Source organism: Charadrius vociferus, unplaced genomic scaffold, assembly GCF_000708025.1.
Source record: "Charadrius vociferus isolate BGI_N301 unplaced genomic scaffold, ASM70802v2 scaffold436, whole genome shotgun sequence".
Taxonomy (NCBI): domain Eukaryota; kingdom Metazoa; phylum Chordata; class Aves; order Charadriiformes; family Charadriidae; genus Charadrius; species Charadrius vociferus.
The window spans coordinates 3606048-3621525 of NW_009649187.1; the positions used below are offsets into that span (position 1 = coordinate 3606048).

General features: G+C 38.8%; 1 protein-coding gene across 1 annotated transcript in view; it reads right to left on the minus strand.

The window, feature by feature from the left end:
* WDFY4 (WDFY family member 4) overlaps positions 1-15478 on the minus strand; it is a 135849-nt gene that overhangs the window by 117130 nt on the left and 3241 nt on the right. The window contains exons 2-10 of the mRNA XM_009888816.1: positions 11983-12097; positions 11298-11401; positions 9694-9840; positions 9106-9295; positions 7758-7947; positions 5328-5488; positions 4523-4985; positions 2804-2901; positions 1736-1926 (exon numbers count right to left, since the gene is read on the minus strand). Coding sequence (XP_009887118.1) covers positions 1736-1926; positions 2804-2901; positions 4523-4985; positions 5328-5488; positions 7758-7947; positions 9106-9295; positions 9694-9840; positions 11298-11401; positions 11983-12097 — 1659 coding nt within the window. The remainder of the gene's footprint in view (positions 1-1735; positions 1927-2803; positions 2902-4522; positions 4986-5327; positions 5489-7757; positions 7948-9105; positions 9296-9693; positions 9841-11297; positions 11402-11982; positions 12098-15478) is intronic.

Here is a 15478-nt window from a genome sequence, read left to right on the forward strand (position 1 = left end):
CAAATCTAGAAAAGTTATGAACAGTTGTAGTGATAGAAGTAAAATCAGTGAGAAAAAAGAACTTGCAAGGAAACAGTCTACTGTATTTGAATGTAATGCATTTTTGGGATGTTGCCCAATTCATTTGTAAATATGATGCTCTTTCAGGCACCAGGGCCCTTTCAGATTTGAGGCTGTACCTTTCCACATTGGAAAGGGCTAATTTTACATATAAAGTTTCCCAACAGATACCCAATGAAAGAGATTCACTTCACAACCTGCTGAAGAGGAACAGTTCCTAACATAAATATATCTCCCTGTAACAGGATCTAGGACTGTGAGAAAGGGTTGCCAGAACTGGAGGGGGAGGGGGAACTCTATTACTGTCATTCAATTTTGTATGATAATGTATCAAACCAGGCAGAGACTTCTGAACAGGGAGTAAATTTAATAACTCAGAGTTGAAGTTATCAGGATGGCTTTAACACATTTCAGAGAAGGTCAACAGTAACCACATTTCCTCCAGATCTAACTCGGTTAGAATTTAATCGCCTATGAGTTAGTATTCCTCTGTCTTGAATCTATAACACTGATGTCTGCTGGAAACCCCCTAACTCAGTTAACGTTAACAGAATTTATTTCACATTCCATTATTTGTTATTCCTCATAATTGTCCACGTGCCACGCTGGAATACGGCAGTGCTAATTGCATTTGGGCTCAGGCTTTAACAGCTAAATATATATTAGCAAATCAATCTGAATTTGTGTGTAACACAATCACAGTCCCAGTGGATGTAGATAATAAATTCATTTGCTTACATTATGCTTTAATACAGTTATCATTTGTCAAAATTAGACACTGAAGCTGCATTTATTTTCATATTAGTTTGGACACCCTACTCAACTTTTCCACAAATATTAAAGTTTACTGTTTCAAATCAAAGCTATAAACTTTGTCACATTTTTGTTTTTATAAAGTAACATGGTTCTTTTATTGCAGAAGCAGCTGCTGAAAAGTGAATTTAGTTCACACTTAGTAGAGAAGGTAGAATGAAACTTTAAATCAGTGCTCACAATACTGCTGCTTTTCAGTTTGATGCCTATGATCTAAACCAAAATAAAGCACACCGATTCTTTGCCCTGCTTCATTGCTTATGGATAAGACCCTCCATAAACACAATAGAGGCTATGAATAGTTCCAATTTCTTCCTCCAAACATTCATAAGACTCCTCCTTTCCATCATCTCCTATCTTTTTCCATTACACTGGTGTATTCAAGAGATGACAAAATTAAGGACAGCAAAATTTCAACCTTGTGAAAATTATCAGAATCAAGCTGTTCATCTCATGCCTACCCTGCCCCTTCCAATCTCACTCCTTTACCTTTTCTCACATCATCCCTCTGCATCTCCTCTACTTTCATTCACATTTGTTTCTCCTTTCTCTGTCACATTATATAGAACTGCTCATACAACTGTGACCTTTACCATTTCAATTTCTCCACCCTGCATTACTATTTAACTTCTTCAAAATACTTCACAATCTGATACTGAGTGAAGGTGTTGACCACACATACATTGCTAAAAATTAAAGTGCCCAATTTACCAGAATCAAAACCTGGTCTATGGCTCTTTCTTCTTCTGCACTTACCTTCTTAGAACAAAACACAGTGCTAGGGGTGAGATCAAGACCAATTTGCCACACGCCAAGCAGTTTCCAAGAAAACAACAACCAAGTGGGAAGCCACATTAATTACCTTCAGCAGGTCTAGTTTCAGATGTAGTTCCCCTTGAGTAGAAGAACAGAGGGCCCCAATAATAATGCTCATATATTCTTCATAGTTGATGACTGATAGCTGCTCCAAGATGCTGAGAGTAGCACTCCTATAGCACTCATCATCCAAAAATATCTTGATATATGGCACCATCCCATAGTCCTTCAGAACAACTGGGGACAAATATGGTATCATTTGTTACTTAAATTATCCTTTACTTGTAGTTTTCACAGGCAGATTTTCAGTTTTGGTGTGAAGTGCCACATTTCTACAAACACAGGAGGAGAGGCAAGAAGACCTCATTAAGCTAAAGATGACACAAACTGAACAGAACAAGAACAACAAGGAATAAAATGACTGGATGACCACAGTTTGTAATCATCAGAGATGACAGCTTCCCAGTATAACAATGAATGAAAATGAAAAGATGCCTAATTAGTTTTTAGCTTAAACATCTCTTTAGCTTATGAAGGGGACTGTTTGATAGTTGGTGACAATATATTTGCACTGTGTAAGATGCTGCAAACATGATGATTCTATGATTCCAAGAGTGAATTAAGTGAGTGGATTCCAGTATTCAGAAGAGTTCATTGTATTACTATATTGCATATGATTCCCCACACATACACCTCTTTGGTATGCCAATACTAAATATATGACTGTTACTCAGCATGCGCCTGATCCCATCAAGATTTCAAATAATAGATACCATAGAAGAAAATCTGGGTGAACAAACAATACACAAAACTCACACACAGAGTTTTGTTTTTCACAAGGTAAGCCTGTGTTTTCTATGTAAACACTTCAGAAGTATCCACATGAGTGAGGGAAGCAAGGCGACTGCTGACATAAGGCTCATTATGCAGGATGAGAATATCTTTGCCACATTGTCTCCTGGTGTAACACTGTTATCCCTAAACTTCTAGCTTTTGTCCTCCACCTTTCACTGAAGCACAAAAGTCAGAAAATTTGTTGGTGCTCCTTAAGAAGCATCATGGCCACTTACCACCAAATATCACAAAGCTAATGCAGTCATATGTCATATCTTACCAGTGTTCCTCACAGACCCCACTGTAAGGGCAGCCACCATCTTCAGCATCGCAGCATTTAATTCCTTCTCAGTGCCTTCTTCCAGACCAGGCAGATGGGTTCCAGCTGTTGGTATATTAAAATTCATAATACAATTTATACAAGACAGTTAACTGTAGCTAAAATATATTAAACCCAAAAGGAAAACCAGTTCTCCAGCAAATTCTAGTTTTCTCTTAAATATTATGTAGAGGCTACTCGAACCATAAAATGAGCAACAAAATACAGACAGGGCATTGTCTAGTCATCGGGGTCTAGTCTGGGATTGGGAAACACAGGTCTAATTCTATGCTCTGCAGCCCATATCTCCTGCATAACTATAGGCAATACTGGTAATAGTGGTGTTTCCACTTCCCAGCTGATGTAGATACCTGTTCAGTGATACCTGGTAGGGTAGGAACACACAAATAAAAGAACATTACAGATTATGAGCTATGAAGTGCTAAAATATTATAGCAACAGGGGTTACTTAAATACCTAAACTAAAAGTGAAGAGCAGAAACCCCCTGCAGGTTCATAGGCAAACATTTCCAGGATCAGACAATGTAAGCCAGGTTATTTTTAGACCTAAAAGTCTTGAAGTTTGCAGGCTAAACTTTTGGAAACCAAAGGAGGCGACTAGTGATCACTTCACACAGTGTCTTCCCACCTGTCCCTCTTCATCTGTGTGTCTAAATTTACAAATTACATAGCCATTCAATCACTCATTCTATAAAATTTAGATCACCAAGTGATCTAACACAGTGAAATTAATGCAAACATAGAAGAAGGTACCTGTGCACCAGCTTATAACCAGAAGGTAAGTTGTCAAGAACCTTGGTATTTATCTTGACAATCCTTATCTAAGTACTCTTGAACAAAACTCTAGTTCTCTGACATCAAGAATACAAATCTAAGTGTCCTTGCAGGTAATGGATGTCTTCACTCCGGAACTTCTGTTGCAATTCATATTCCTTCCATTGTTTGGAATAAAGGTGTATAAATAATTCAATTGTGCTTGCTGCATCAGAAGTTATACCTAGTACTTTCAGTTTCCCCTCCTTTACTAAACTACCATTGCACTGAAATTTAAAGCATTTCCCAATTCATACAGCATAAAAAATGTTATCATGTGTTTTTCTTTCTTTAAAATAGCAATTATAAACTTTTAAATACGTGATTCTGTCCCCTAAGACACCTGTACTCCACAGTTACCTCACCAGGACTATTACCTTCCTGTTTTCATAACAGGAGATAACTATATCAGATTACAATGGGTGGTAGTAATTGTGGGTAATATATGGCCGAAATTCATGAAACTGCTTTCCATCATCAGTCCTCAGAACTAAGTGTTATTTTCAGAGAAACTAAACACTGTGGAAAACTCTTCCTCTACTCTCAAGCTGTCAGCCTACACAACCCCAAATTGTGACCTCTTTAAAAGTGTGGGCTGAATAGTACCCTCCAGAATAATTCATTGTACACTGGTGAAGAATAGCCCAGAATTGTTTAGGCTAGGGAACAGAATGATAAACAGCTAAGATTTCAGAGAGGACCCAGCTTAGTATGTCATAAACTTAGGCCAGTTGGCTTGCAGACAAAATCTAGCTATTAAGTATATAAAATTTATAAACTGACTGTAGAAATAGATTCATTCATTCATATTGATCTGCCTACTTCAACAGTCATTGTGAATGACATTAAGTTGTACCTGATTTCCTCAGGATCTTGGCTTGCTTCCTCAAAAGTGCCAACAGTAGGCCTAAGAGCCCAGAGTCACGGAATATGTCGCTGAATAACAGATCCTTCTTGGTCATGCTGAGAAGGCACTGGAGAGCTGTTAAGGTGCAGAATGGCACTATGTTTTCCTTTATCAAACACTGAACCTTCTTCAAAATTTCATGAGGGACATAGGACAGGTCTAACACTATGGACTTCACCAGTCTGAAGAACTGGACTTGGACTGAGTGTGGTTTGAAATGGATTATGTCAGTAAACTGGTTGATAGGTTGTAGTGTCCATTCCAGAAGAAAGAAGTTCACTGTGTCCCAGGCCCATATGGTACCAATTGCTTCCAAGATTCTTCCACACAGGTGCTGATCATTACTTTTCTGGAAAATAGACTGCAACACCTGAAAAGCTTGAAGGTTTTTCACTGTCATTCCTGTGGAATAAAACCAGGTGAGATTATTTTTACATCAATGCTATTTAAGACTGCAAGCACCATAACTATAATGTTAAATCCCATCTGAGAGTGGAAATGGTATCACAGACACGAGGGATGCAATTGGGAGGCGTATTCTCAACCTTGGATCACACCCTACAGCTGACATGGTCGGTTCAGTTTGATGTAGGTATCATTCAGGCTCCAGCAGCGTTAAGCAAATAGATCAGAAGATGCCATCTCATACTCTCTCCTCCATCTTAAGACATGTAATGAATAGAGCTTCATTTTTCTATGACGAGCCTACATAGCCACATATATATATATATATATATACTGTACCAGAAGACCGTGCCCGTTCAAAATCAAAGTGCGGTAATTGTGGGTGTACAATATTGCCAGAAACTTTCAGTTCAGTTTTTCCACAAGTTGTAAGGCAAGTCAGCATGTCCAAGATCTCATCCAGGTAGGGGTCTCCTTTATTTTGCTGCAACCCCTCACATCTAGGAACAAAATTTGGGACAGTCATGTGTTCATGCCTTATTAATACAAACATTTTGGATACATCCCAGGTACTGAGCAGACAGGAGCTACCTGTTTTACTCCCCTCTCCTCTCCAGTCTATTTTACTATCTTTCTGTTTTACTTCTGGGACCTGTTTAGTTATCTTACAAACAGTAACTCCGCACCATGGTGGCACATTCTGAATCAGAACAAAACTTACAAACTGAAGAAGAAAACTGAAGTGACACTGTAAGAGGCTTATGAAGAAAAGGAAGATAAATGTTGACATTTATTCCAGTTACCTGTACTTTAAAGAGAGAGTAATTTTCTCCAAAAGAATGCCTGCATTGGGAAGTAAAAAATTAAATTTTGTGAGAGCGCAAAAAAATCAAAGCAGATACTTCACATTAATAGGCAGGCATATGGTTGACAAGGTAAGGGAATTGCTGAGATAAATAACAGAAAAATCTCAGCCCTTCAGAAGGGAATATTATATTGCCTGAGCTTTGTGAATCAGACATGAAGATGGCATGTCTCTCCTATGCAAGGAATAAGTTTGAACTGTAACCTCAGATTTGCCATAGTTTACACTGAAGTGAGAGTCTGTCAAAGGGCAGAGAGCTGCTTATCATGTTGTCCTATTCTGTACTGCTTAGGAGGGTCAATTCTTAAGGAAAACTGTAGCATCTGGGCATGCATTAGTGGCAGAGCAATAGACTGATACCAGAAGTTAGGAAAATGTGTTCTGTTTCAATCTAAACAAGAGAAAAAAAGGGCCAGGGCAAATGCTAGTATCTGTCTTGGCAGGAAAGAATGAGATCAGCAAGATCCTTTTTACCTGAAAAAGAAATTCCAAACATCAGAGAAGAGGAAACCTGGTCACAGAAAACATTCAGGAAAGAAGCTCTCTCTCTACCCCTTTCTGCTAGTATATGCTTGGAAGGGAGACTAATCTGAAGCTCCAAGCACCTGTATGCTATTTCTGTCTCTTCAGCCTTGTTACATCAGTTAAAAAGGACGGGGCACTCAGAGCCCATACTGATAAAGATCAGGTGTTTCTGCCTGATATTTCTATGGATAGAATTTCACCAAAAATATACATTTCAACACAGCTTATTTATAAGGGAAAGCTAGACAATCTATGGTATCTAAAGAAAACATGCAAGAAAAAGACAAAACTTTTTCCAAATGTAGGTTAATAATTTTGTGCCATAAAAAAATCATCAGAAATCATACTCACCTATGGATATCTTTGGATTCATGATTCAAATTACAATCCTCTAGATTCAAATTACAAAATACCTCTCCCTCCATCTAACATACTGGTCAGGGACCAAAATTCTTGCATATGTTGGAGAAGTACAAGAAAAGGCAAACCCATAATGGAAGCAATAATAGATTGAGAAGATCTGGAAATGCTCGCTTCATATGATATTACGGTAGATTTAGAATAGATATTAGGAAGAAATTTTTCACTATGAGGATGATGAGGCACTGGAACAAATTGCCCAGGGAAGTTGTGGATGCCCCATCCCTGGAGGTGTTCAAGGCCAGACTGGATGGGGCTTTGAGCAACCTGGTCTAGTCGGAGGGGTCCCTGTGTATGGCAAGGGGGTTGGAACTAGGTGATCTTTAAGGTCCCTTACAACTCTAACCATTCTATGATTCTATGATTAAAGAAAACCAGAATAAACTTCCTTAGTGCTGCTAGGAAAGTTGTATAATGTACTGTTTTGAGACAGCAAACTCAGAGCCTGGTTAGACAGTGCAAGGAGATGTGGAGACCAAAAGATTCTTTGTACTTTTGATTAGAATAACTAGAGGGGATTTGTGGTGATACATTCATATTCATCTCAGTTCTGAAGAACGTAACCTTTTCAGATATAAATTTGGGTGGGGCTTTTTGCTTCTTTGTTTTCTGCAGAGGAACGAGATCAGCTTTCCCTCCCTAGCTGACTGCATTCCTGAATCAAGAGTTCACCTTAACTGAGACAAATATCTCTGACCTACATCCCCTCTAATAGCAAATGAAGAAGAACCTTTGTCTTGTGTTCGGTAAGTCCCTATCCCACCTGTAGACTAACTTCTCCTACTGTTAAATTCCATTATGATTTCAGTAGAAGATGATCCAATATCAGGGTCTTTATTACTGGCTTTGCATCCACACAGGATTACCTACATGATTCATATTTTAAAACAGACCACCATGCGTTCTGAAAATGAAGTTTTACCATCCTCTAGAAACCCACTAAAAACCTCTCTACTTACCTGAGTAAAATTTTTAGCAGGAGTTGGTAGCCATCATTATTTTCAAACTCTGTTAATAAAGCTGATGATATGGGATAGGAATCTTTCACAAAGCACAAGAGAATACTAGCAGCTTCACACACATCACAAGCAGGTATGGTATCAGCCAGTTTAAAGAGATTCTGAACAGCTATTTTAATACAGTCCACAGCTGAGGGGGAAAAAAAAAACCAACACAGCAGGTATTTAAGAACTGACTGTCAAACAAGTTCAAAGTTACTAACAAGAATGGAACAACAAGTTCCCAGTAAAAGTTATTTCCCAGTAAAATCGGATTCAGTTAACTATTTTCTAGAAAGAAAAGATAAGAGGATGTATGAACATCACACTCATCTCAGAGGCTACATGAAGAACATTTCTGGTTTTAAAGTATGCATGCATTTCTTTGTTTAACCCCCAGAAGCTCATTAAGTCTCAGAAGTTTAACTTCCAACCCACCCACTTACCAAAATTCATATGCAGTGAATCCAAGGTAAGCAGTGACTGACATATTTAATTGTCTTGTACTAAGTCAACCACACTTTCTGTGCACAGTTCACAGTTTAATCCTTTGCTCAAATTAGGCATATGTAATGGGGTATACACATCTTGCTCTGAGCAATGAAGCCTAGTTTTTCTCATCTAACCTGATGGCCAGTCCTTCCAGGACAGCTTCAAAATGTCTACACATTTCAGTACTCTTAGAACTATTATTCCTCAGTCTTTCAGTATCACCCAGGAAACCAAATTTTTATTTTTTAAAAAATAAAAATACCTATATGCAGTTACTCCATTACAAGGAATGCTGATAGTAAAACGTGGATTATAAAATTATTTTTTTTTCTTCTAAGAAATTGAGACTCACGGCCTTTGCACTTCCTAATCATAAAAAAATGCTTACTCTAATACAGCCTAGAAGAAATGAGGATGTAATTCAACCAATTGTGATGTTGTCCCAAAAGATGCTGTTCCTCTGGCAGTACCCTCAGTCTTGTATTTAGAATGTGTATGAGCCTTAGGCTCACACATTGAGTCACACAACTTAAAAAAAACCCAAACCATAATACATCTTGTCCTTGCCTACATTAGTGTGATCAGGTGGGATTGGCTCTTGCCTGTAATTTTATTTTTTGTGTAGAAAAAACTTCAGTTTCCAGATGGCTATCAGTACTAAATAAAGCTCCTATCTAGAAAGCCAAGAGCCCATGCTTTGCAGTTGACTCACTACCAGATGATGTAGAGATAAAAACCTATCCCATGGAGACTCTTCTTGAGAATTTGTTCTCAGTGGAGCTATGAGGAAAGTAGAAGCAAAATTATTAAACCAAACCTTGTAGGTAAACAATACTGGTTTTGGTCTGAGCCTTTGAAATTGTTCTCAGCACACGGCCTGTAGGTACTTTCCATGAGTGGCTACACTGGTCCCAGAGGGAAGCGGTTGCTATAATTAATGACTGAAGCTTATCAGCTGCCAGAAGTTCCTCTACGCCTTGTTCCTCTCTGTACATGTTAAGCATTATCTGAAAAGCAAACAAACATCAGCTACAATAAACACCCCTACAAAATACCTGGGAGATGAAGAAAAATCCAGAAGGGGGCAGAAGGGGAGGGATTATAGTTTGATACTAATGCTGGGAGAAAGGGTGCAGTGAAATGAACAAGTAAAACTACCACTAGGATATTCTCAATGGATTTTTTTCCCACTTACAAAGTCATGTTGTTTGTTTTTCTGTTTAAGAAAAAAATAAGAGATACAGTAGAATCATCTCAGTTTGTTTTATACTGTTCCTGATGCTTGTTCAATGGTTTTCAGACCAAATTTACTCCTTTTTTTGGCAGTTTGAATCAATCACCAGCTAAAAGTCTAAGTGAACAGCTGAGTACTCAGGGCAAATGAACTCCCAGAAGCACATCTCACCTTAACAAGCATTTCCTGAGTTTGAGTGTCATCCTCACTTGTCTTTCCATCATCACTGGTTTTCTTCAGAGGAAAAGTAAAGAAAAGGTACAAGCACTGCATCAGGGCAGCTGGGAGGCCAGATCCAATGATGTTGCACACAGTTCTCTAAGTAAGGAAAACAAAAATGAGCCCCTCCAGAAGCTGACCACAGTTTCCTTGTGTTTTTACACACTGCTTATGCTCACGGCAGATGAAAGAGCTACTTGAGCTTTTTATCATTACAAGTGCTCTACAACATAGAAGCGTGGCAACCATATAGCATGGCTGTACAAATCCACTTGGCAGAAGTAAATGCACTGACCATGTGTTGACATAGCTGTTCCCAGGACTTCTCACTCCAGCTGAACTACAGCTTTGACAGTTACTTACTATGTCCTTCATAAGGAGAGCTACAGTCAATAAAGCACAAAACCTGTAAAGTAACTAGCAGCTAAAATAGCAGTACATCCAGGGGCAGACAGTGCCCCCTTTATCACTAGTTCACAGGACACCCTCCAGCTATAGAGGCCTGATAGATTAAAAAACACAAATTCTTCATTCCCTCGTTGACCCTGCAATTAGCAGCAATTTAGCTATAATGCCTTTGCTTTTGTAACATATTGAATAACTGCACACACACTTCTAATTATAGCTTTTATAAATGCAAGATACACTGTTTCTCCACAATGTTTCTCAACACCTAGTTTCTTCCCATCTTCACTACAGCTGTGTAGAACTTGCAGAGAAGTCCCAGTGTGCCTGCTTGGCATGCAACAATCAAAACAAAAACGAGCAGCAAATTAAACAGAAGAGTGAGGTTTGTCATAGGAAGTTTTGTGAGTGTGTGTATGTGCTACAAAAACCAGCAATATCTTAAATCTGTGAAAAACACAAACCTCAATAGCAACTTCATGCTGTGACTAACTATATATAATTTTATAGAGCTCCTTTTGACACAGAACATGTCTACTGGAAGCTGACAATAAGATTTTATTTTCATGTATCTGAATAAGGATGAGACAAACTGCTCAGTTCAATATCAGGGATAAACGCACCCCTCATGCCCATCAGCAGGCTGTACTGCTGCTGCCAGTCTGCATTCGGGATGGCTGCACAAATAGATTTTGTGAAATGCTTTGAAATGCTTCAAAGTGAGAGGCTATCAGGATGGAAAATTCAACCACTGCATTACCAGAGAGACAGATCCTTACTAGTGTTATTGATATGTAAGCTGGAGTGAAGAAGAAAGGTTGAAGAGCAGCGATACACAATGGGAAAAAAAAAATAAAATCAGAGGAACACGAGAAAAAACAGCTGCCCGACGATCAAAACAAAAAGGGTATCTGAAAGCACAGAGTGCTTACTTCCCTCTTTTAGAAAAGCCTGGACTATAAACCTGGTGATGTGTCGTCTATCTGACTGTATACCCTGGGCATGCTGAATCACAAAGCATGGGGGATAACGCAAACATTACGAGTTTTAGGTGTTCCACTGTTGGGGTGGCTACCCAGCTTCTCTGAAATAAAAAGGAAAAAACCAAACCAAAACAAAAAAACACAAGCCTTTTTATTCATTTCTCTTACCAAGTCAGTCTGTGAGAGCAGATACACTGATTTCAGGAGCAAACGGCTATCTTCTGCTTCCCCTTTCTGTTGTAGCAATTGCTCCAAAGCCAGACGAGCTTCCTCTGTTACCACAAAAACATTAAACTTCAATTCCTTAATGAAAGATTAAAATGCTACATTGATCCTTTCTTAACAGATCTGAAAAATTTAACAAAATTACAGCAGCAGGATTCCACGGGACTGAATAGAAAGACATAAAAGGATTTTGATCCAGCATCACACTCAGGTCAGTTCATGTAAACTACATGTTTCAAACTGAAAGGCTTCACTGGGAATACCAGCTCAGTTCATGAAGTCTGCCAGCTGACCAGTGCTAAGAATGTACAACAGCCACCAGGGAAGCCGTGTGTGTCTAGCAGTACTCTTCTCATCAAAGCAAGCTCCTCAGAATAGTGCATAGCTTGCTCTTTTACTGCTTAGCTACAGTATTATACATTTCCAGCTACAAAAGTTCCAAAATCAAGGTCAGATCTTCAGTGCAATCATCCAAACCCAGTACTAGCTCACGGCTACTAAAAGATCTGACTCACTACACTTAGCATTTTCCTGTTCGCCCTTTATTTCCCTCATGGTAAGAGCATAGCTGAATGACAACACATTCCGAGAACAGGTGGATCCAGTGCATAAGGTATGGGATCATTACCTGCAGGTTTGCCATTGAGGTTCCTCTTAATTTCTTTTGTCAGAAGCTTGGAAACCTCACTGGCTAACAGCTGAATGTTGGGAAATACAATTACTCCAGCCGACTGTTCCCAGGCCTGAAATTGAAGTGTAACTGTTAAGTCTTTCTGATACAGCATGTCTTTGGTAGATTGAGAAGCACTAATGAATATAAATAAACAAATATAAAGCTAATATTCCTATTCAAATTTCCCTCCCTAGCCAGTGTAGTCCATTAAGCAGCATTTGCCAGACAGACAGGAGCCTGACACTACAGATACAGAAGTCAACCTGGAACTAACTTTTGAATCATGTAATGCATGTACTAGAGAGCATTTACATTATTTTCTCCACTGAATACAATCAAAACAATGTGAATGTTTTTCATAGCCCCTGTGTTACTAATTATTTGTATCAAAAAGCAAGCTAATCCCCTTTGAAATACAAAATAAACACCCTCTACCCTGAAGAAGTTACAGCTACAGTTATCCAAGAATTTTACAGTAAAAGTATATCCTTCTCCAAAAACTGGTCTCCCCAAAACTGAAGTTAGTCATAAACAAAACCTGAGTTTTCAATTGAATAGAAATCTAAAATAAAAATTGTATTTTCTCTGTTCTGCTAGTCATTGCACAGTCTCTGCTACTTAGAGACTGAAATGGGATTGGAACTACGGCTCTCATAGAACACGTGCAACAGATCTGTCAAAAAGAAACCACGGTAATACAGGACTACTGTTCCCAAGTAGCAGTATACTGGCCAAGATTCACCTGAAACTGAACTATTTCTTTCAAGTCAATAAATTTATAAAAATCACAGAATGAACAAACAAGCAAAATCCTTTAACTTTTTTTTCTTTTTAGTTTGGGGTTGGGGGCTGTTAGTTTTTTTTCTTAATATATTCATGAAATTTCTGCCTTTCAATTCTACTCTCTATTTGGAGGAAAGTAAGGCTCATAAAATCAGCCCTTCTTGCAGGACAGAAATAATCTTTCTTGCAAACTAAGGAAATAAAAGAAAACATAGGGAAAGGAGCTGAAAAAACAGAAATATTCTATCCCAAAAGGCACTAGATGTGATTTTGCAGCAATATGAGTTGCCTAACCCATCTGCCTATGAGGTTAAGATGTAGGCTGCCAAGCCTGCAGTGACAACGCTGTCTGCCTAGGAATTTACAACATTACAAGCTATCTTACACCATGAGTACAAATCAGTGCTAATATAGGAAAAGATGCACTTCTAAAATGCTGAGCTGATGACAGTGAAGGTTTACCAGATCAGGATTTCTAAACATTTCCTATGCTACAATAAGTACCCTTAAATAGGAAGGTATAGTCCTAAATGCATAGCTAGGCAAGGAAAACAAATTTATAGAGAAGTTTATAAACAATTTATAAATAAGTTTATAAACTACTTGTTCAAGAATGGACAAGCAATTCAATGCAAAACTGACAAGAAGAACAACAGCAAGAGTTGATGATTCACTGCAGTGAGTCTGACAAACAGATCCCCTTTCAAATATTTCTTCATCTTGGCTTTAGGGAGAAAAAAAAATCAAAAGCAGTAAAAAAATATTCCAGTAGACTAATACTACCACACCCAACTGGCCTCTGAGAATCAGGTACCATTACTTTTATATAGAACACCCAAGGCTACACACATCAGTATATTAGCAATAGTGCAGCATTCACCTCTAAATACCAGGCTGAGACACCTCTGTCCCCAGCAACCTTGAAAACTTTCTTTACAAAAGCTTCCTTCTTCTAAAAGCTCAGGAAAATCAAGCTGTAAGGCTAGATGATGAAAGGAAGGTAACAAAAATAATGACATCTGTTCTCCTAAAAAAATTTGGAGCAGACGCCCCATAATACTCTCTGCCAAGAAATCAGTACAACTCTTTGTGAAAGAAGATGCTCTACAAACATTATTTCCTTCCCTACCATTGCTTTCAATTACTTGTTCTTTCTTTCCTGACGGCAGCTTGCAGACAAGCTATTTCTTTCCCCAAGGTGCCAGTCATCTGTTGGCAATCAGGCAAGCACCTACTTTTTACTTCATTTTACTGCATTGACCTGTAGAACTGCACCCAACTCTTTTTTGCTGGGCCACAAAAGAGTGAAATGCAATCACACAGTGTGACTATCAATTAATTTTCAATCAATCAACAATATTAAAATAAACAAGCTAGTTTTTTCAGATTTTGATCATAAATGATTTTCAGAGACCCTCAATTGCAAAAGCAAGGTCCAATGATGGCTCTACTTCTGATGCAGAAGTGAGGGAAGATCTGTAAAGAACAGAAGCAAGTTGGGCAAATATGACAGGAAACCCACAGCACCTTAAGAATATACAATATTTGTCATTAAGCTATACACTTTTCAGAAGAAAGCAGTGATAGATTCCTGCCCCTCTGCCTCAAAGATGAACATCCTCTGAACACTTCACAAAGGACTTCTTATAGTCACTCTGCTAACAGAAAGAGCAGGGTAAATTTCAGAAGTTCAGACCATATGCAGCAGAGAGCAGTAATCAAAGGTCCATAGCAATGCTACTACCATTGTGCAAATATTTAGCTAGTCCATCTCACTACAGACCAGGCCACTAATGTTCCGATTTCAGTTTATACTTGCTCTATCTGTGGGTCAGACACTAACTGCTAGAATACGCTCTCCTTTAAGACCAGACCTAATCAGTTCCGTATTCATCTTTGAGCCTATAAAAGATCTGTAGCTGTAAGAATATCAACCTGACTTCATTCCAGGACATCTGCCTTCAAGGGAAACTCAAATAATACGGTCTCAGTGTAATCTGATTTTCCTTCTTCCTCTTCAGCCTGTTTCTACGTGTTTAAGGCTCCACCACAAGTTCCCTGTGTCTGCTGTCACCATCTGTCCTTCCTACTCACTGCTTCATGGAGAGATACTAGCTCAAAAGCCAGCCATTTAATAGAACATTCTGCTACTTTCTAAGGCACCAAAGGGAAGATACAGAGGGCAGATTAAAATGACTCCCAGCCTAGGCCTGAATCACAAGCTAACATTTTCCTCCTACACCTTTTCCTTCTACATCAAGGAGTATCAGTGAGTAATGAGTCTCCACACCCCAGGTGGCTCCTGGTTAGTGCCCTCTCTCTCCAGCCAACTGAGTAAAAGCTAAATCACTCTAAGACAAAAAGATAGAGATGGACTGGCATCTGTGTGATCAAACAGGAAAGGAAAAGCAAGAGATGAAAATCCTCCAAGGAGGGTGAGGATTTATGCAGAGTCCCCTGTTAAACAGAAGGAAGCAAGGTAGTTTCTCTAAGAACTTCATAGCGTGCAACTCAAACTGAGATGTGTTTCCCCAGGCCAGCCCAGGGGCTTAGCACAAAGCAGAAGGCTGGTACATGAAGGGAGTAAAAGTCATATGGGGAAGGACATGATGACTCAAAGCTAAAGGGCTATATCGTCCACAAAGTACTCCTAAATCAATGATGCAAG